The 21292-nt window shown below is 38.6% G+C and overlaps 5 protein-coding genes across 10 annotated transcripts; 4 read left to right on the forward strand and 1 right to left on the reverse strand.

Annotated features, from left to right (window-relative positions):
- Positions 1-1267: 1267 nt before the first annotated feature.
- Mipp1 (Multiple inositol polyphosphate phosphatase 1) lies at positions 1268-20611 on the reverse strand. 2 transcript variants are annotated; one of them, XM_017232150.3, is made up of 5 exons: positions 20497-20611; positions 14650-14911; positions 2607-2843; positions 2299-2540; positions 1268-2233 (listed from the first exon to the last, which is right to left on the reverse strand). In XM_017232150.3, exons 2-5 carry the CDS (start codon positions 14905-14907, stop codon positions 1567-1569), a joined length of 1404 nt encoding a protein of 467 aa, XP_017087639.2. In that variant the 5' UTR covers positions 14908-14911; positions 20497-20611; the 3' UTR covers positions 1268-1566. The 2 variants fall into 2 exon arrangements, with proteins under 2 accessions (XP_017087639.2, XP_070136572.1); XM_070280471.1 differs by lacking the exons at positions 14650-14911; positions 20497-20611 and adding an exon at positions 2988-3070.
- LOC138926433 (serine protease inhibitor 42Dd-like) lies at positions 3239-4644 on the forward strand. Its single transcript, XM_070280477.1, has 4 exons — positions 3239-3255; positions 3320-4164; positions 4219-4354; positions 4425-4644. Exons 1-4 carry the CDS (start codon positions 3243-3245, stop codon positions 4556-4558), a joined length of 1128 nt encoding a protein of 375 aa, XP_070136578.1. The 5' UTR covers positions 3239-3242; the 3' UTR covers positions 4559-4644.
- Positions 8248-14301, forward strand: LOC108119130 (serine protease inhibitor 42Dd-like). Of its 4 annotated transcripts, none has more exons than XM_043213117.2 (4): positions 8248-8272; positions 8337-9193; positions 9248-9380; positions 14022-14301. In XM_043213117.2, exons 1-4 carry the CDS (start codon positions 8260-8262, stop codon positions 14165-14167), a joined length of 1149 nt encoding a protein of 382 aa, XP_043069052.2. In that variant the 5' UTR covers positions 8248-8259; the 3' UTR covers positions 14168-14301. The 4 variants fall into 4 exon arrangements, with proteins under 4 accessions (XP_043069052.2, XP_070136576.1, XP_070136575.1 ...); XM_070280475.1 differs by lacking the exon at positions 14022-14301 and adding an exon at positions 9449-9683; XM_070280474.1 differs by lacking the exons at positions 8248-8272; positions 8337-9193; positions 9248-9380 and adding exons at positions 12700-12852; positions 12916-13763; positions 13818-13950.
- On the forward strand, positions 10377-11952 carry LOC138926432 (serine protease inhibitor 42Dd-like). 2 transcript variants are annotated; one of them, XM_070280473.1, is made up of 4 exons: positions 10377-10462; positions 10527-11374; positions 11429-11564; positions 11637-11952. In XM_070280473.1, the coding sequence occupies exons 1-4, from the start codon at positions 10408-10410 to the stop codon at positions 11765-11767; spliced, it is 1170 nt and encodes a 389-aa protein (XP_070136574.1). In that variant the 5' UTR covers positions 10377-10407; the 3' UTR covers positions 11768-11952. The 2 variants fall into 2 exon arrangements, with proteins under 2 accessions (XP_070136574.1, XP_070136573.1); XM_070280472.1 differs by having other exon boundaries at positions 10435-10462; positions 10509-11374.
- On the forward strand, positions 15665-16133 carry UQCR-6.4L (Ubiquinol-cytochrome c reductase 6.4 kDa subunit-like). Its single transcript, XM_017232156.2, has 2 exons — positions 15665-15824; positions 15895-16133. Exons 1-2 carry the CDS (start codon positions 15745-15747, stop codon positions 16034-16036), a joined length of 222 nt encoding a protein of 73 aa, XP_017087645.1. The 5' UTR covers positions 15665-15744; the 3' UTR covers positions 16037-16133.
- Positions 20612-21292: the final 681 nt, after the last annotated feature.

Below are 21292 nucleotides of genomic sequence, written 5' to 3' on the forward strand. Positions count from 1 at the left end.
GAGTGGGAGTCAAAAGGGCCTGAAAACACGTACGCAGGTGAACTACAAGGACACTCAACTAGCCCGGCAGACTGTGGGATAGAAGTCCTGTTTATTGTCCTGGCATGGGGTAAAATGCCGTAAGATGGCCATCCCTGGCAACGCCCCAAAAAGTTCGCAACGGGAGAGAAATAAAAAACGCATATTGCGTAAATTTCGATGTCAAAGGCGAAGGCAGGTCGCAAAGTCGGATTTGGATTCGGTAGGGCCAAGTAGCAAGAAGCCAGAATCCAGAATCCAGAGCCCGGGAGAGTCAGGTGCGTGTGCGGCACTTATGAGTGGCACTTAGTCTGGCCTAATACCCATCATTAGAGCATTTAACAGGAAACACGTGACACTGCATAGCAGCCACCTCCTCCATTGACGTGGCCAGATCCTGAAACAGAGCGGTAGGCGGTTGGTAAGTCGAAAGTGGAAGGAGGAGGCACTTTAAACTCAGCCTACAGTTTTCACACCCAAAAGGATTTGTCAGAGCCGGCTTTTAAAGGGACCTTGCCGTGCAAAGGGAATCCCCTTCAGGCGGAACACAGGCGGTTTTAGATACCGCCCCGATTGCGCCCCGGAAATGTAATTAATTTTGAATTTATTTTGAATTCAAGGCGGGGGGATAAACGGCTTTCCACTACGGTGACATTTAATATCAGATTAGATTTGTATCGGATTTTAAGCTATATGTATTACTAACCACGTGAATGTATAGGGAAATGGGCGGAAAATTGTATAATTTTTTCATTTCTACTTCTCAAATTACCAAAAATTTGGAATGTCAATTTTTACTTGTTTTTTTTTTAAATTATTATTATACGGGTTTCAATTCAAAAGCAGTTTCTATAAAATATACACAAAAAAACAATTTTATTTAACTCAAAATCTTAGCCTGGCACTGAAGCACCAGAAGGTTGTGAACCCAATTACGAATTCGCTCTGGAACTAGCTAGGAGGTTGTGAACACAACTAGGAATTCGCTCTGTATTTCGTTTACACTGCTTTACACTGCTTCGTTAAGCAGTGTGATTATTCAAATATGGTTTTTCGTGATTGTTTAAATTTCTTAAAAATGATATGTTTATCTCTGATATGGTTCAAATAACCTTGTTCCTTTTACAAAGCGTTTAAATATTTATCCGTTTATATATATTTCTTAATCCCATTTAATCCCATTGCAGTTGGTTTTTGTTTGATTTATTTCTCTGCCCCATACCGAAAACTCGAATAAAAAACCATCAACTTTAAATATCTGTTTTATTTAGTTAATATAAAGCTATTTCTGACTGTAGGTAGCACTGTCAACATTCAAAAGGCAATTAGAAAAATTGTTAATTTAAAAATCTCTGTGTCGGGTGTGGAAGTGTGTTGTTTTTCGGTTGTAGTGTGCGATTCTGTGTGATTTTTCGACTGTGGGAGGTGTTGTGCTGAATTAAAATTAGAGAAACTATATCGAAAAATACTTGACTGACATTCCGCAGGCGTAGCAGCCGCCTTTTGGTACGAACTTTGTACATTACAAATTAAAAGCTAGCTTAATATTTAGTGCATTAAGTAGACCAGAAGAGCGACCAGCGAAGAGGCCAGCATGGAAATCCCGGATGCCAGGGACGAAGCGCCGCCACTCCGGCAGAAGTATTCCCCACAGTCGGCATCCGCGATGGTCTGGTACTTGGCCAGGACATCCGACCACTTGCACAGGCCCACGTTGCACCAGTCTAGCTGGACAGCGTCCTGGTTGAGGAAGAAGACGACCTTCTCGCGATCCAGATCCTGCGGGCAATCGTACTTCACGGCCACAAAGTTACTGGCGAAAGGATCGATCAGACTGCTCTTCCAGCGACGGCTGGCCAGGTCCAGGTAGTTGTCCGCCCGCAGCTTGACGCCATCCTTCTTCAGGCCCAGGGCCGTGATGAGAGTGAGCAGGCCCGTTGAGTGGCCGAAGTGGGCGACCACATGGGGCGACACCGGGTTGTTCAGGTGGGTGAGCAGGTCCTGCACCAGGCGGCAGTTTAAGCGCTCAATTTCCTCGAATCCGTAGCCCGATCCGTAGTAGTACTTGAGGTCTTCTGCGTACTCGAAGACGGTGACCTGCTCCGGCAAGAAGGCGCCACACCACACGCTGTTCCGGTCAACCTGCCACGCCTGTTCGTACCGGCACATGTCGTACATCAGCTTGATATCGTCCTCATCGAGGGTGTACTGGAAACTATGACACAGGACAAACGAGTTATTAACTAAGGAGTTATATAGATACCCAGGCCATTAACTCACCCCAATCGCGTGGAGATGTCCACCAAGTTGTTCTTCCACACGGTGGACTGGTGATACTTTTGGAACTCCGAGCCCTCGCCCTTGTAGTTGAGATCCTTGTAGGACTGGCAGTAGTCGTAGGGACGTAGTAGCAGATCCTGCTTAGGAATGTCCACGGGATGGGCAGAATTCGCCGTTCCAAAGAGTCCTTCGGCAAAGGCCTTGAAGCTCTCAGTAGTTCTTTGGGTGTCTGTATGGCGGAACTATTTGGAAAAATGAGTCCACTATTTAAAAAGTTTATATCCTCAAAGCACCATTATATAACTCACCTGGTAGTAGGTGTCATTATACTCTTTGGGCAGCACATTGGGATAATACCGCTGATACAGCTTGGCTGTTCCCCGAAGATCGTCGTATCCTTGGGCAGTCAGGTACTCCTCCATGTCGCCAGTGATACTACTGTTCCATTTCCACATCTGAAGGGCAATCAGATCTGTTTGGCACAGGGGATCCCTGTCCGGCTTGGTCTTCAGAACCCTATAGTTCTTTACGATAAGATCACGAAGCTGAAATTAAAATTTTAGTAAAATAAAAAATTGTACATTAATAATTTCCAAATTCAATAATTGCTAACACATTCATATTATTTAGCGCCGGTTTAGGGTTCTTTTTTAAGTTCATTTGTTAATTATGTATTATATTCAAGTTACCTTAACGGAACCCATACCAACTAAAATTGAAAAGTGTTTTAATATCTCCCTTGTACTCTAGGAGCACTTGGTATAAAAATGCAAAACGAATCTTAGTTTGATTGTTTGATTTAAAATAAAACTAGATATGCATTTGAAAAGATTGTAATTTCTTGGAATATTATCTACAAATTAACCAAAACATTTCTAATTAGGGTATTTTTCTATAAAAATGAATGATTTCTTCTATTTTTAAGTTTTTTTTCAAAAAAAAAAATGAAATACTTAGGTAAGTGGAAAACTAAAGTGCTCTTCTGTTGGATATTCATTGATAGTTTGACCATTCTTCTCAGTTTTTCTATTTCTGGCCACGTCAGTGTCGGCCAGTTTCACCGACGATGTTTACCAGATCCTGGCCAAGGAGGATTCGGATAAAAACATAATTTCCTCCCCTCTCTCCCTCGAAATTGTTATGGCCTTGCTGTATATGGGATCCAAGGGGAACACGGCTAAAGAATTACAAACGGCTCTAAAGCTGCCTGGGGATAGGAATGATGTGGCCAAGAAATACAAGGATTTCTTCACAAATCTCCATGGTCGTGAGAAGATCGCTATTCTTGAGCTGGCGAATCGCATTTACGTAAACGATCAGATAAGCTTAGTGCCAGAGTTTAATAAGATTGTGGCTGACTCCTTCAAAGCCGAGGCAGTGCCCATTAGTGTGCGTAATCCCACATCTGCGGCAGCGACTATTAACTCTTGGGTCTCTGGGCATACGCGGAACAAAATAAGCAAGATTGTGGACCCTGAACATATAAATGATGGTTTATCAACGATTCTTATAAATGCCATTTACTTTAAAGGTGAATGGCAGTACAAATTTAACAAAGCTTATACTATGAAGCACATTTTCCGAACTTCTTCGAATCAAGAACTTCAGGTTGACATGATGGGTCCGAATAAGATAGATATTATGGCCAATGAGTTCGCCGACTTAGATGCCAAGGTTATTGAACTTCCATATCGAAACTCTAGCCTCTCCATGCAAATATTCCTGCCAAACCGTATTGATGGTCTTAGTAAATTGGAAAGCCAGATCGGACGCTTCGACCGAGACCTCCGTCGACAAACCGTGATTGTACAAATCCCAAAATTTAAAATTGAGTTTGAAAAAAAACTCGAAGAGGTTCTCAAAAAGGTTAGTAGCTACTTATGCGATTAACAATTTTTGTGACAAAGTTTCCATTATTAGTTGGGAATTCAATCGGTATTTGGCAACGCTGCTGACTTGCGTGGCATGGTTTCAGGGAAAACAAAAGTCAGTCAAGTTTTTCAAAAAGCATTTTTGGAAGTGAACGAGGAAGGTGCCGAAGCAGCAGCAGTAACAGGTAATTATTTTCAAAAAATTTATAATAACAATAATTTATTCATTTTTAATATTTATTATGTAATTTCAAGGTTTTATTATGGTGAGATTTTCTCAGTGTTTGGCAAAATGTGATCCAATGACATTTACAGCCGATCATCCTTTTGCCTTCTTAATTCGTGATGAGAAGACAATTTATTTCCAAGGACATTTTGTTAAGCCATAAAGTATAAATAATATTATCATTTTATGGAATGATGCAACATGTAATCACTGTAAAAGTTTCGATTACAGAATAAATCTGAAAATTTATTTTTAATGGCTTATTATATGGTCCTTGATTGCATTGTTATAAACTGATCATTTTAAACGTTTTTGTTTTAGGTTATTTAATGTTTACTAAATGAACAATTTCCATACTTCTTTTAACCAAGAACTTCAGGATAAAAAGATGTCTCTGGAAAACAGTTTCAAGAGCGGAAACGGATGGAGCCCTATTTGGCTTCCGGCCAAGGCTATATCTTTGGCAATAATTATCCGATTCTTAAGCGAAATGCCTTAAACGATTTGTAGATCGATTCTCCATGAATCTGCATCAAAATCTAAAAACAAAATATTTGTTTGGTTTTTTGTCAAATTTTCTGGAGGTCCCCTTCGAAAATCCTCAAAAACGGATGGATACCTATATGGCTCCCTGCGAAGGCTATATCTTTGGCAATATTGATCGGATTCACAAGCGGAATACCTTAAACGATTTGTAGATCGATTCTCCATGAATCTGCATCAAAATCTAAAAACAAAATATTTGTTTGGTTTTTTGTCAAATTTTCTGGAGGTCCCCTTCGAAAATCCTCAAAAACGGATGGATACCGAAATGGCTCCCTGCGAAGGCTATATCTTTGGAAATATTCATCAGATTCACAAGCGGAATACCTTAAACGATTTGTAGATCGATTCTCCGCGAATTTGCATCAAAATCTAGAAACAAAATATTTTTTAGTTTTTTTGTCAAATTTTCTGGAGGTCCCCTTCGAAAAACCTCAAAAATGGGTGGAGCCCTATATGGCTCCCTGCGAAGGCTATATCTTTGGCAATATTCATCAGATTCACAAGCGGAATACCTTAAACGATTTGTAGATCGATTCTCCGCGTATTTGCATCAAAATCTAGAAACAAAATATTTTTTAGTTTTTTTGTCAAATTTTCTGGAGGTCCCCTTCGAAAAACCTCAAAAATGGGTGGAGCCCTATATGGCTCCCTGCGAAGGCTATATCTTTGGCAATATTCATCAGATTCACAAGCGGAATACCTTAAACGATTTGTAGATCGATTCTCCGCGAATTTGCATCAAAATCTAGAAACAAAATATTTTTTAGTTTTTTTGTCAAATTTTCTGGAGGTTCCCTTCAAAAAACCTCAAAAATGGGTGGAGCCCTATATGGCTTCCTGCGAAGGCTATATCTTTGGCAATATTGATCGGATTCACAAGCGGAATACCTTAAACGATTTGTAGATCGATTCTCCGCGAATTTGCATCAAAATCTAGAAACATAATATTTTTTAGTTTTTTTGTCAAATTTTCTGGAGGTCCCCTTCGAAAATCCTCAAAAACGGATGGATACCGAAATGGCTCCCTGCGAAGGCTATATCTTTGGAAATATTCATCAGATTCACAAGCGGAATACCTTAAACGATTTGTAGATCGATTCTCCGCGAATTTGCATCAAAATCTAGAAACAAAATATTTTTTAGTTTTTTTGTCAAATTTTCTGGAGGTTCCCTTCAAAAAACCTCAAAAATGGGTGGAGCCCTATATGGCTTCCTGCGAAGGCTATATCTTTGGCAATATTGATCGGATTCACAAGCGGAATACCTTAAACGATTTGTAGATCGATTCTCCGCGAATTTGCATCAAAATCTAGAAACATAATATTTTTTAGTTTTTTTGTCAAATTTTCTGGAGGTCCCCTTCAAAAAACCTCAAAAATGGGTGGAGCCCTATATGGCTTCCTGCGAAGGCTATATCTTTGGCAATATTGATCGGATTCACAAGCGGAATACCTTAAACGATTTGTAGATCGATTCTCCGCGAATTTGCATCAAAATCTAGAAACATAATATTTTTTAGTTTTTTTGTCAAATTTTCTGGAGGTCCCCTTCGAAAATCCTCAAAAACGGATGGATACCGAAATGGCTCCCTGCGAAGGCTATATCTTTGGAAATATTCATCAGATTCACAAGCGGAATACCTTAAACGATTTGTAGATCGATTCTCCGCGAATTTGCATCAAAATCTAGAAACAAAATATTTTTTAGTTTTTTTGTCAAATTTTCTGGAGGTCCCCTTCGAAAAACCTCAAAAATGGGTGGAGCCCTATATGGCTCCCTGCGAAGGCTATATCTTTGGCAATATTCATCAGATTCACAAGCGGAATACCTTAAACGATTTGTAGATCGATTCTCCGCGAATTTGCATCAAAATCTAGAAACAAAATATTTTTTAGTTTTTTTGTCAAATTTTCTGGAGGTTCCCTTCAAAAAACCTCAAAAATGGGTGGAGCCCTATATGGCTTCCTGCGAAGGCTATATCTTTGGCAATATTGATCGGATTCACAAGCGGAATACCTTAAACGATTTGTAGATCGATTCTCCGCGAATTTGCATCAAAATCTAGAAACATAATATTTTTTAGTTTTTTTGTCAAATTTTCTGGAGGTCCCCTTCGAAAATCCTCAAAAACGGATGGATACCGAAATGGCTCCCTGCGAAGGCTATATCTTTGGAAATATTCATCAGATTCACAAGCGGAATACCTTAAACGATTTGTAGATCGATTCTCCGCGAATTTGCATCAAAATCTAGAAACAAAATATTTTTTAGTTTTTTTGTCAAATTTTCTGGAGGTTCCCTTCAAAAAACCTCAAAAATGGGTGGAGCCCTATATGGCTTCCTGCGAAGGCTATATCTTTGGCAATATTGATCGGATTCACAAGCGGAATACCTTAAACGATTTGTAGATCGATTCTCCGCGAATTTGCATCAAAATCTAGAAACATAATATTTTTTAGTTTTTTTGTCAAATTTTCTGGAGGTCCCCTTCAAAAAACCTCAAAAATGGGTGGAGCCCTATATGGCTTCCTGCGAAGGCTATATCTTTGGCAATATTGATCGGATTCACAAGCGGAATACCTTAAACGATTTGTAGTTCGATTCTCCATAAATCTGCATCAAAATCTAGAAACAAAATATTTTTTAGGTTTTTTGTCAAATTTTCTGGAGGTCCCCTTCGAAAATCCTCAAAAACGGATGGATACCGAAATGGCTTCCTGCGAAGGCTATATCTTTGGCAATATTCATCCGATTCACAAGCGGAATACCTTAAACGATTTGTAGATCGATTCTCCATAAATCTGCATCAAAATCTAGAAACAAAATATTTTTTAGGTTTTTTGTCCAATTTTCTGGAGGTCCCCTTCGAAAATCCTCAAAAACGGATGGATCCCTATGTGGCTCCCTGCGAAGGCTATATCCTTGGCAATATTGATCAGAATCGCAAGTGGAATACCTTAAATGATTTGGAGATCGATTATCCACGAATCTGATCACGAACATGCGAACATGGCTTTAGCGACTCGGCTATTGATGATGATCGAGAATACATATACCAAATTGGGTTGGACTCAAGTCCTTCTCCCTGCTATTTATGTATGTAACATACATACATTCACTCGAGGACAATGTACCTGGTATAATAATGCAAAACGAATGATTGATCGTTTGATCCTAACGACACATAATTAGATATTCAGTGGAAAAGATTGTATTTCCGCGGAATATTATTTACAAATTAACCAAAACATTTCTATTTAGGCTATTTTGCTATAAAAATGAATGATTTTTTCTATTTTTAAGCTTTTTTTCAAAAAAATGAAATACTTAGGTAAGTGGAAAACTAACGTGCTCTTTTGTTGGATATTCATTTATAGTTTGACCATTCTTCTCAGTTTTTCTATTTCTGGCCACGTCAGTGTCGGCTAGTTTCACCGACGATGTTTACCAGATCCTGGCCAAGGAGGATTCGGATAAAAACATAATTTCTTCCCCTCTCTCCCTCGAAATTGTAATGGCCTTGCTGTATATGGGATCCAATGGAAATACGGCTGAGGAATTGCAAACCGCTTTGAAGCTGCCTGGGGAAAAGAAAGATGTGGCCAAGAAATACAAGGACTTCTTCACAAATCTCCATGGTCGTGAGAAGGTTGCTATTCTTGAGCTGGCCAATCGCATTTATGTCAACGATCAGTGGAGTTTAGTGCCAGAGTTTAATAAGATTGTGGCTGACTCCTTCAAAGCCGAGGCAGTGCCCATTAACGTACGTAATCCCAAATCTGCGGCAGCGACTATTAACTCTTGGGTCTCTGGGCATACGCGGAACAAAATAACTGAAATTGTGACTTATCGAGATATAACTCCTGATTTAGTCATGGTTCTTATAAATGCCATTTACTTCAAAGGCGATTGGCAGTATAAATTTAACAAAGCTAATACTAAGAAGAACATTTTCCGAACTTCTTCGAATCAAGAACTTCAGGTTGACATGATGTCTATGGATAATATATATATTAAGGCCCTTAAGTTAGACGCCTTAGATGCCAAGGTTATTGAACTTCCATATCGAAACTCTAGCCTCTCCATGCAAATATTCCTGCCAAACCGTATTGATGGTCTTAGTAAATTGGAAAGCCAGATCGGAGGCTTCGACCTCCATGGTGGATACCTCTATCGACAAAAAGTGGACAACGTAAAAATTCCGAAATTTAAAATTGAGTTTAAAAAAGAACTCGAAGAGGTTCTTAAAAAGGTTAGTAGCTTCTTATGCGATAAACAATTTTTGTGACAAAGTTTCTATTATTAGTTGGGAATTGAATTGATATTTGACAACCCTGACTTGCGTGGCATGGTTTCAGGGCCAACTAAAGTCAGTAAAGTTCTACAAAAAGCATATCTGGAAGTGAACGAGGAAGGTGCCGAAGCAGCAGCAGTAACAGGTAATTATTTTCAAAAAAATGTATAATGACAATAATTTATTCATGTTCATTTATTATGTATTTGCAAGCTGGTATGGCGGTAACACAATCTAACTGTGAGGGCTGTTATATATCGACATTTATAGCCGATCATCCGTTTGCCTTCTTAATTCGTGATGAGAAGACTATTTATTTCCAAGGACACTTTGTTAAGCCATAAAATATAAATAATATAATCATTTTATGGAATGATGCGAAATGGTATCACTGTAAAAGTTTCGATTACTACAATAAATCTGTTAATGGATTTTCAATGGCTTATTATATGGTTATCGATTTCATTGTTATAAACTGATATTTTTAAAAGGTTTTTTTTTAGGTTATTGAAGGTGGCCCAGCTATTAGTCTTAGCTTTTACTTTATCTACCATTTGACGTCCCTTCTCATTGGCCTTCGGAAACTAACAAGTGGAAGTTTCGGAAAAAAAGGAATAATATTCTTATAATCTTTATGACATTCTAAAACCGAGCTACTTATAATTACAATTAATTACCTCACAACCTTTAATATTTAATGTTAGAATTTTATTCATATTTTCTGAAGAAATCCTGAAAATTGGGGAAACATACCAAAAGGACTACATGATTCCAGAGATAATCTTGCCCAATAGTCACCAGACTCTCAAGCGAATATGTTTAATGACTTGTAGATCGATTCTCCATGGATCTTCATTAAAATGTACAATCGAATTTTATTTTAGAATTTTTCTCATATTTTGTGGAGAGACCTCTTCAAAAATCGGGACAACGCAAGTAACGTTAACGTGACCTACAGCAATAGCCATATCTTCGCCAATATCTACTGTTTTCTTGTATGATTTGTAAATCGATTCGCCATCGATTTGCATCGAAATGTACAATCGAATCTTAGTTAGTTTGTTCCGATTCAAACACATTAGATACGGATTAGAAGAGATTGTAATTGCTCGGAATATTATTTACAAATTAACCAAAACATTTGTAATTATGGTACATTGCTATAAAAATGAATGATTTCTTCTATTTTTAAGCTTTTTTTCAAAAAAAAAAAAATGAAATACTTGGGTAAGTGGATAACTAAAGTGCTCTTTTGTTATATATTAATTTATAGTTTTACCATTCTTCTCAGTTTTTCTATTTCTGGCCACGTCAGTGTCGGCTAGTTTCACCGACGATGTTTACCAGATCCTGGCCAAGGAGGATTCGGATAAAAACATAATTTCTTCCCCTCTCTCCCTCGAAATTGTAATGGCCATGGTGTATATGGGAGCCAATGGAAATACGGCTGAGGAATTGCAAACCGCTTTGAAGCTGCCTGGGGAAAAGAAAGATGTGGCCAAGAAATACAAGGATTTCTTCACAAATCTCCATGGTCGTGAGAAGGTTGCTATTCTTGAGCTGGCCAATCGCATTTATGTCAACGATCAGTGGAGTTTAGTGCCAGAGTTTAATAAGATTGTGGCTGACTCCTTCAAAGCCGAGGCAGTGCCCATTAACGTACGTAATCCCAAATCTGCGGCAGCGACTATTAACTCTTGGGTCTCTGGGCATACGCGGAACAAAATAACTGAAATTGTGACTTATCGAGATATAACTCCTGATTTAGTCATGGTTCTTATAAATGCCATTTACTTCAAAGGCGATTGGCAGTATAAATTTAACAAAGCTAATACTAAGAAGAACATTTTCCGAACTTCTTCGAATCAAGAACTTCAGGTTGACATGATGTCTATGGATAATATATATATTAAGGCCAATAAGTTCGCCGACTTAGATGCCAAGGTTATTGAACTTCCATATCGAAACTCTAGCCTCTCCATGCAAATATTCCTGCCAAACCGTATTGATGGTCTTAGTAAATTGGAAAGCCAGATCGGAGGCTTCGACCGAGCTCTCCGTCGACAAAATGTGGACAACGTAAAAATTCCGAAATTTAAAATTGAGTTTGAAAAAAAACTCGAAGAGGTTCTTAAAAAGGTTAGTAGCTACTTATGCGATAAACAATTTTTGTGACAAAGTTTTTATTATTAGTTGGGAATTCAATCGGTATTTGGCAAAGCTGCTGACTTGCGTGGCATGGTTTCAGGGAAAACAAAAGTCAGTAAAGTTCTACAAAAAGGATTTCTGGAAGTGAACGAGGAAGGTGCTGAAGCAGCAGCAGTAACAGGTAATTATTTAAAAAAAAAATGTAAATTGATAATAATTTAATCATGTTCAAAATTTATTATGTATTTGCAAGCTGCTATTGTGGTAGAACTTTCTAACTGTGTGGGCTGTGATATATCGACATTTATAGCCGATCATCCTTTTGCCTTCTTAATTCGTGATGAGAAGACAATTTATTTCCAAGGACATTTTGTTAAGCCATAAAGTATAAATAATATTATCATTTTATGGAATGATGCAACATGTAATCACTGTAAAAGTTTCGATTACAGGATAAATCTTAAAATTTATTTTCAATGGCTTATTAGATGGTCCTTGATTGCATTGTTATAAACTGATAATTTTAAACGTTTTTGTTTTAGGTTATTAAATCTATACTAAACGAACAATTTCCATACTTCTTTTAACCAAGAACTTCAGGATAAAAAGATGTCTCTGGAAAACAGTTTCAAGAGTGGAAACGGATGGAGCCCTATTTGGCTTCCGGCCAAGGCTATATCTTTGGCAATAATTATCCGATTCTTAAACGAAATACCTTAAACGATTTGTAGATCGATTCTCTATGAATCTGCATCAAAATCTAGAAACAAAATATTTTTTAGGTTTTTTGTCAAATTTTCTGGAGGTCCCCTTCGAAAATCCTCAAAAGCCGATGGATCCCTATATGGCTCTCTGCGAAGGCTATATCTTTGGCAATATTGATCAGATTCACAAGGGGAATACCTTAAACGATTTGTAGATCGATTTTCCATGAATCTGAATCAAAATCTAGAAACATAATATTTATTAGTTTTTTTGTCAAATTTTCTGGAGGTCCCCTTCGAAAATCCTCAAAAACGGATGGATCCCCATATGGCTCCCTGCGAAGGCTATATCTTTGGCAATATTGATCAGAATCACAAGTGGAATACCTTAAACGATAAGGAGATCGATTATCCACGAATCTCATTACGAACATCCGAACATGGCTGTAGCGACTTGGCTATTGATGATGATCGAGAATACATATACCAAATTGGGTTGGACTTAAGTCCTTCTCCCTGCTATTAATGTATGTAACATACATACATTCACTCGAGGACAATGTACCTGGTATAATAATGCAAAACGAATGATTGATCGTTTGATCCTAACGACACATAATTAGATATTCAGTGGAAAAGATTGTATTTCCTCGGAAAATTATTTTCAAATTAACCAAAACATTTCTATTTAGGCTATTTTGCTATAAAAATGAATGATTTCTTCTATTTTTAAGCTTTTCTTCAAAAAAAAAATGAAATACTTAGGTAAGTGGAAAACTAGAGTGCTCTTTCGTTGGATATTCATTTCAGTTTGACTATTCTACTCAGTTTTTATATTTTTGGCCACGTCAGTGTCGGCCAGTTTCACCGACGATGTTTACCAGATCCTGGCCAAGGAGGATGCGGACAAAAACATAATTTCCTCACCTCTCTCCCTCGAAATTGTTATGGCCATGCTGTGTATGGGAGCCGATGGGAAAACGGCTAAGCAATTACGAGTGGCTTTGAAGCTGCCTGGGGAAAAGAAAGCTGTGACCAAGAAATACAAGGATTTCTTCACAAATCTCCATGGTCGTGAGAAGGTTGCTATTCTTGAGCTGGCGAATCGCATTTATGTCAACGATCGTAAGAGCTTAAAGCCAGAGTTTAATAAGATTGTGGCTGACTCCTTCAAAGCCGAGGCAGTGCCCATTAACGTACGTAATCCCGAATCTGCGGCAGCGACTATTAACTCTTGGGTCTCTGGGCATACGCGGAACAAAATAACTGAAATTGTGACTTCTCGAGATATGACTCCTGATTTTGTCATGGTTCTTATAAATGCCATTTACTTCAAAGGCGATTGGCAGTATAAATTTAACAAAGCTAATACTAAGAAGAACATTTTCCGAACTTCTTCGAATCAAGAACTTCAGGTTGACATGATGTCTATGGATAATATATATATTAAGGCCAATAAGTTCGCCGACTTAGATGCCAAGGTTATTGAACTTCCATATCGAAACTCTAGCCTCTCCATGCAAATATTCCTGCCAAATCGTATTGATGGTCTTAGTAAATTGGAAAGCCAGATCGGAGGCTTCGACCGACCTCTCCGTGAACAAACAGTGGCCAACGTAAAAATTCCGAAATTTAAAATTGAGTTTAAAAAAGAACTCGAAGAGGTTCTTAAAAAGGTTAGTAGCTTCTTATGCGATAAACAATTTTTGTGACAAAGTTTCTATTATTAGTTGAGAATTAAATTGATATTTGACAACCCTGACTTTCATGGCATGGTTTCAGGGCTATCTAAAGTCAGTAAAGTTCTACAAAAAGCATATCTGGAAGTGGACGAGGAAGGTGCCGAAGCAGCAGCAGTAACAGGTAATTTTTTTCAAAATATGTATGTATAATGACAATAATTTATTCATGTTCATTTATTATGTATTTGCAAGCTGGTATGAAGGTAACACTTTCCAGCTGTGTGGGCATTTATCGACATAGGCATAGTATATCGACATTTATAGCCGATCATCCTTTTGCCTTCTTAATTCGTGATGAGAAGACTATTTATTTCCAAGGACACTTTGTTAAGCCATAAAATATAAATAATATAATCATTTTATGGATTGATGCGATATGTAATCACTGTAAAAGTTTCGATTACTACTACAATAAATCTGTAAATTGACTTTCAATGGTTTATTTTATGGCCCTTGATTTCATTTGTATAAACTGATATTTTTTAAAGGGGTTGATTTAGGTTATTGAAGGTATTCCAGATATTAGTTTTAAACTTTTACTTTATCGTCCGTTTAAGGTAACTTTAAGGAATTATACTCATATTTAAAAAAAATCTTTAAATTGAAAAATACAAAAAAGAACTATATGACCTCCAGCGATACCCATATATTTGCCAATAGTCACCCCATTCTCAAGCGGAGTGTATATTGATTTGAAGATTAATTCTTCATTGATCTGCATCAAGCACTTGATAAAACAAAAAAGTCTACCTTCTAGACCCCTTCTTTTTTATTCGATTAAAATTGCACTAAAATGTATAAAAAATAAATTTTCTTTTACCTCGGCTAACCTGGGGGCCTTCTTGATCATGCTCTTCTTGGGCAGGCGGGTGCCGTGCCTGTGAAAGATCCACATCTTTTTGGGCTCACACTTGGGAACCAGGTACTGGCGTTCGATATCGCTGCCCTTGACAATCTGGTAGGCGGTCTTCGAGGAGAACTGACGGGTTTGGGGCCGCGACGTGTCCTGGCTGAAGCAGTAGTCATCGTCCTGGGCTAGGGCCACCAGGGGTAGCAGGAGCATGAAAAAGAAACGCATATCTCTAAGGGAAAAAAGAAGAAAAAAAAAAACATTTTAGTTTGAGGCGTCGGAAAAGGATTGCTGGAACATTTAAGTGGCCCATCCTTTGCTTTCGACCAGGTGCATATCCTTGAACTGTCGCCCTGTCCAACTGGCAACTGGCGACTGTCGACTGGCTGCCCTAATGGACTAACTCGGCGAGTGTCATATGTGGACCTGAGAACACCTTCAAGCCTTCAAAGCCACCCACCAGACAGCGGAAAGGTGTGGCATTTAAATTGCTTCGCTGGCGTCTGGAAAGGAACCTGCCTGCCTGCCTGAATACCTAAATGCCCGAATGCCAGAATGTCGGGAAGACAATCTAGGAGGGGCCCAAGAGTCCGGACACCATACAGAATCGAATCAAATGGAAATTCAGTCAGAGTTCAGAGGAAATGCCCGCACACACGCACCCACAATGCCACCTTAGCTCCTGGCCCTGAAAATTAGGCTAATGATTTTCGGGCTGCCCGCTGACAAATTGCAGCAGTTTTCCACGTGGCCTTAGTCATCGCCAGGCAGGTCCGAGCCAGGTCCATTTAGGTCAGGCCAACAACAAGTTGGATTGGCCATAAACGCTTGTAATGTCTCAATTTAGTAACAGAGGGCCCGCATCCGCAGCATTGATTAATCATCTTCGAAGGAGGAGGAGGAAGAGCTTCGACCCCTTTTCAATGGCATTACAATTGCTCATTAACGTAGGGTTTGACAATCTGCGTAGAGGTCTGCCTTTAACGTAAAACTCCAATTAAGTAGGCTATTCACTGGGCTTCAAAAACTCAATTAGACAAGTCTTTAGTTCGATAAAATCTAAAAATGGGTATCAAAGACAAGTGCAAGTCTTTCCTCTGCAAACATAAGCCCACTGAGGCCCAAAAGACAGCCGCTGTTGCCTTGTAAGTGTGTTATTGGAATCAAATTAATCCAAATTACGGACATTCTTAATTATAATAAAATCTCCCACAGTATGCCATCGGCTGGCTTCTTTGGACTGGCTGCTTTGTTGACTATCGTTTATTACACCGACTGGAAAATAATTGCCGGATGGATACCGCTTTACAATACAAAATTTCCAAAACCCGAGGACCCCAAGAAGGCCAAGAAATGATAGAATCCAATAATTATTTTTAGGACTTCCCCCATGATCGTGCCTTCCCTCGAAATTGATCAAATATATGTTTAACTATCTTCGGATAGGAAATTTTCGGGGTATAGTGTTTTCTTTTGCGGTTTAATGTTGCTTATATTTTGGGAAATGCATTTGTTGGAACACGCTTCCAAAACAAATAAATGTTCTGCCAGTCAAAACACGAACCAAAAGAACAATAAATAAATTGCTTCCAGAAAACAAAAAAAAAAAAAGAAAAAACTGAAACAAATTTAGGGGTTCCTGTGTTTACAATTTCCATCCATCGGATAGATCGCGGCCAAATGCAGTCAGTATGTTGGGCAACCTGTTGCAGAAGAGGGGGCCTAAAAGTACTGCCTCCCATGACGTCATCGCCTTAGCATTGACAGCTGCAATTAGCTTGAGAAATTTCCAATTATCCAAGATACACATATAGAACCATATAGTACATATGCCATGTGCGGAAGGCCTTCTGACACACGCATCTAATATTGCCCCCATCTATGCATTTTCAAGTGCAAATAATTGCCTTATATCGCATCCATGGGATTGGTTGCACTTTTCTAGCGATCTGTGTGTCATGATCTGAGTCGATCCCATCTTCTCCTCCTTCTCCGCCTCCTTGGACACTCCCCTAATCAATTGAATGCGCCGCCTTTGTTTGCATTCTCCAAAGCCCCTTTCGCAACCCCAACCCCGAGGCATTTTTTCTAGTTTTGTGTTTTCTCAATGCAAAATTAAAATTCCAATTTGACTGCCATTTCGTGTTTACTTAGCTGGCTTTTATGAACTCGCGAAGCAAATATTATGGACCTCTTTTCAATATGCCCCCCCCACCCTGAAGAACTATTTGTTAAACAGATTCTCCAACATTCAGAACTAATTTAATCTGGTAATATAATTTATGGTATTTGGTTTTTGGTTTTGGTTTCTCTCGATGATTGTGCGTGACATTTGGCCAATTTGGCTGACGTATGTTTCATTATATGTATCCATACATGTTGTGCAAAAAATAAAAGAGCAAAAAAATTAAAAACAAATAGAGGAACCCTTGCTCCACTTCACTCCACAGCCTCTCGTTTCAATAATTCCTTAGATTTTATACTTTTAAGAGATTTGCCCTCGTGCTGGTTTCATTTGCAGGGTTTTCTGGTTTTTTTTGCTTTATTTCTTTTTAGAGCGGAACATAAATCAAAACCAGAAATTTATTTTCCGCTTTTGGTGGTTCTGTTTTTCGACTGTCCAATTTTCGAGGGGTTCTTTTTTAGGTCTACAAATGATACATTTGATACAGAAGTCATTGCCATCGACCGAAATCAGATTCATCATTTCACCAATTGATTTCCCTCGCAGACAGTTCGAAGCGAGATCATTGAACTTAGTGGGGGGGAACTGAAATAATTTCGATTACGAAACATTTGGAAGATGTAGAGCAGTGGCATACGTCAGATAGTTGCATCAATTGCTGCTGGCCAAGTTAATTGATTACACACGCAAACAGCTGGGAGCAGTCTGAGAGCTGGCGATTTTCACAGCTGCCCGCGAATATAGACGGGCTGTTCCTAAGGTCTCCCACCATATAATATGGGTACATTAGAATCAAAGATTTCCAACTACGGTGCAGCGAGCATATTAATTAGCATACAAGTGCAAAATAAACGCCTTTCGGGAGGACCAGGCAATTATCGCAATAACGCTCAAGCGCAATTCACTTAAAATCCCCAACACGTCCGCCGATAATGGCACATATCTCATACCCACCATTTATACGATCTATTACACAGGCTATATCTTTATACGATGTACATGGGAAGTCGTCTAAGGAGACCGGAACGTAGTATCCATGTTCTGAGACATAAAACCTTAGTTAATATGCAGACAGTAGAATCCCTTTGGGACCCCGAATGACTTGGCTCTGGACTTGCTTTGGGGAATCTTTAATTAATAATGAGGCGATACCCGAAATTGTGGTCTGTGGGAGCATTAAGTACATAATTTATCACCAGGGGGCCCCCAAGGCGACCTTCTCTATTACAAGTCTGATCGCATAACGTCTGCTCAGTGTTTTTTCTGTTTGTTGTGTGTCGTTTGTTGGAAAATATTTTAAAATATGCCGTCTGCTTGACCTCAGCGAGACAAGTGAGAAAAAAAACCGACACACCAGACACACACATTTCCCCATCTTGTTGGAATTTTGAAAGAGTTTCCAAAAGTATTTCTGAGATAGTTCTTTTGGCAGGGCCATCTATATTCTAAAATAGAATTTGTTCATTTCTAATGATATATTAACTAATTCCCATTAAAATGGGAAAAAGTGCTGACTACGGACTGCTGACGGAGACTATTCTTGGCGTCAAAACAGGAAAAGCGCGGTAGAGAATGGAAAGTGTTTTCGGTTAAGGTTAAGTGAGAAAAAGGCGAATGCCAAAATGCTTTTGGCACAATATCAAGAGTGAAAACTTTTGACAAATTCTGCAATTTATTTGAGACGACTTGTGAGTAATATCAAAACTAACCAAAATTCTCGAAATTCTCAAAATCGGTGATCGTCTGAGAGGAAAATAGAGAAATCGCTAATGAAAACGGAAAACAAGAGGCCATTGAAGTCAAATCATTTTGCAAGCCACTTGAACCTATTTACACTATATACTATAGTGTAGACATAGTATAGACTATAAGAATCTATAAAGTCTTGACTAAATATTTACAAAATGTTGCAATTAAGCTAAAGCACTACAGAAATAATTAGAAGAGAGGGTGGAACGAATAGATTTTTTTAAACTTTGAAAAAAGTATCTTATTTATTGAATGAATAGGAAGTGTGTGAGATGCCTTGAAATAAACTTTTATCTGTTTTAATTTACAAAACCCAAGGTCAAACTATTTTCAATTTATTTTTTGTGCAATTTTCAATTCTAGATTAGAAATGAAGGTTAAACCATAAAAATTATCCATATCTTTTCAAATACATATAAAGATCATTATAAAAATGTTAGATCATTGTATCAACAAATTTGTCTACTTTTCAGTTGAAACTGTGGCTTAAGGGAGGGCAGGTGAAAAAACTGTGGAAACCTCTTAACAAATTTTCCTGAGCAAGTGATCGCAGAAGTCAACCGGAGAGGAAAAACAAGTTAATGTCAATGCTCTCGAGACTCAATAACCGGTTTTCTCTGCGTCTCTTTCGACAAAATGTTTGTTTTCAGAGCCATTTGGCCCACATAGGACTGGGCTAATACTCTCTCGCCCTCCCACGCCCTCACCCTCATGAAGCAAATAGCCAAGTGTCAAGAATATTGAAGTCCAAAAAACCGTCAACACATTAGGCAGCAAAAACGCGCGGGAATTTGTAATAATTTTCTTACTAGAGGCTCAGCCCGAAATTTTTGTATGCTATGTGGTTAGGGGGGTTTGGAAATAAATTAAATATTTAATGACTTCCAAGGGAAGGGGACACATCATGGCGTGTCCAAGTGGGAGTCGCGTGCCTCGGGGACTGCCCATAAATCTGAGAATCCGCCAAAGGAGTTGGGAATTGGGACCAAGGGACCTCCAAGACACCTGTGTCAACTATTTGTTTGCGTAATTTGCTTATCTCCGCACCACTATCCAGTTTAATTGCACGTGCTTAGATTAATCTCCGTGTCCGGGAGTTAATTATTTTAAGCGCACTTTTAAACGCGTGCAAAACGCACTGAGCCCATTTGAATCTTGATTGGTGTGGGCCCTAACAAAACATCTGCCAACTGTTCAACTAATTTGATTGCTCAGCCAACCAACGAAACGCGATTCAGCCACAAATTCTAGCAAAAAAAAGATTTTGTTCGGGCCCAGAACGTTGAACCTCTCATAGGGCTCAGATGCCCCGCCGGAGGCCCCCTCTAACAAAAAAATAAGGTCCCACGCTGCGTGGAAATGGACACCGAGAAACTACAAAATATTCAAAAGAAAACAAGCAAAACAAAACTCTTTCCATAGCTGATTAATGTTTCCACCTCAGGTTTCCAGACTTTTTAATTCATATGCAAAATGTCGAATGGTAACAAGGTAAGATTTTTTCGCTGAGCTCATCACAAAATTATAAAAACAAAAAAAAAACGACGCTGTTTGTTTTGCGATTGGTCAAGTGGGATGCCGATTTGTTATATAATAATTATAGATAATAGACGAACAGGTTTCCCAGGTGATTTCCATCTGAATACGTATCTCAAAAATAAACACAAGCGGGAACACAAGATCTCTGCAGGTGCAGTATGTTAAGAGTACGATCGCGTGAATCAATTAACTTGGCACAATAATTTAAACTACCAAATGGACCAAATGATCTGTAAATTCTTTGGCCCCATTTACGAGCTCAATTGTTGGGCAAAACCACCACAGTTAGAGCATCACAAAATATATCTCAAATTTACAATTATTAGAGAAACACAAACACACACCTTTTCAGGTAATTTTTAGGCACTGTCTTAACAATAGAATTGCAGGCTGTTTCCCAGCGATTTAAAACGCTAGCACGAAGACCGCAGAACCGCTCACAGTCGCGTTCGGATTCGAACTGAAAATCGCTCGCTGTTTGCCGCCCAAGTTGCCTCGTATTCGACGGGTGGTGCGCCCCTCTTTGTAGCGCGAGTCTTTTGTTATCGTGATAAGAGATACTATAAGTGGTAAACACATTGCGTGGGAGTAGCGGGAAGGTGAGAAGGATCGACTTGAGATTCTGTGTCAACCACAAGTGAGTAAAGCTTGTTTATAAAACAAATAGACCTACCAATTTTCTAGATACAACTAGGTTAATCCAACTTTTCTGTAACAATGATAGTTTTACAAACTTACAAAAAGTGTCAACTGTTTTTCCGGACAGCCTTATGATGTAAAACTTTGTGATCCTCAAAAAATAATAAAATCCATCAATCAATTAATTGGTCAAGTGGGCAGTAACATTCGATTTATAGAAAAACGACTATGAGTTTTGATAAGGGATATAATAGATGTCATCAAAGTCCAACTCTCCGACGACAGACGTTCAAGTTTACTACCCACAGTCCCTGAGAACCACTAATCTCATTTGCCAGATAAGAATAAAGCCTATAAGGAATTAGAGATCCTTAGTATAGATTTGGCTGGAAACATTCATTTATTTTTGCAATGGAGATAACTGACTTAAAATCAAGAAATATCTGACCACTTTCAAGAATCTCGGTTATGATGACATTTTCAAGTGTAGCTTATCAGAAC

The sequence above is a fragment of the Drosophila bipectinata genome, chromosome 3L (assembly GCF_030179905.1).
Source record: "Drosophila bipectinata strain 14024-0381.07 chromosome 3L, DbipHiC1v2, whole genome shotgun sequence".
Taxonomy (NCBI): domain Eukaryota; kingdom Metazoa; phylum Arthropoda; class Insecta; order Diptera; family Drosophilidae; genus Drosophila; species Drosophila bipectinata.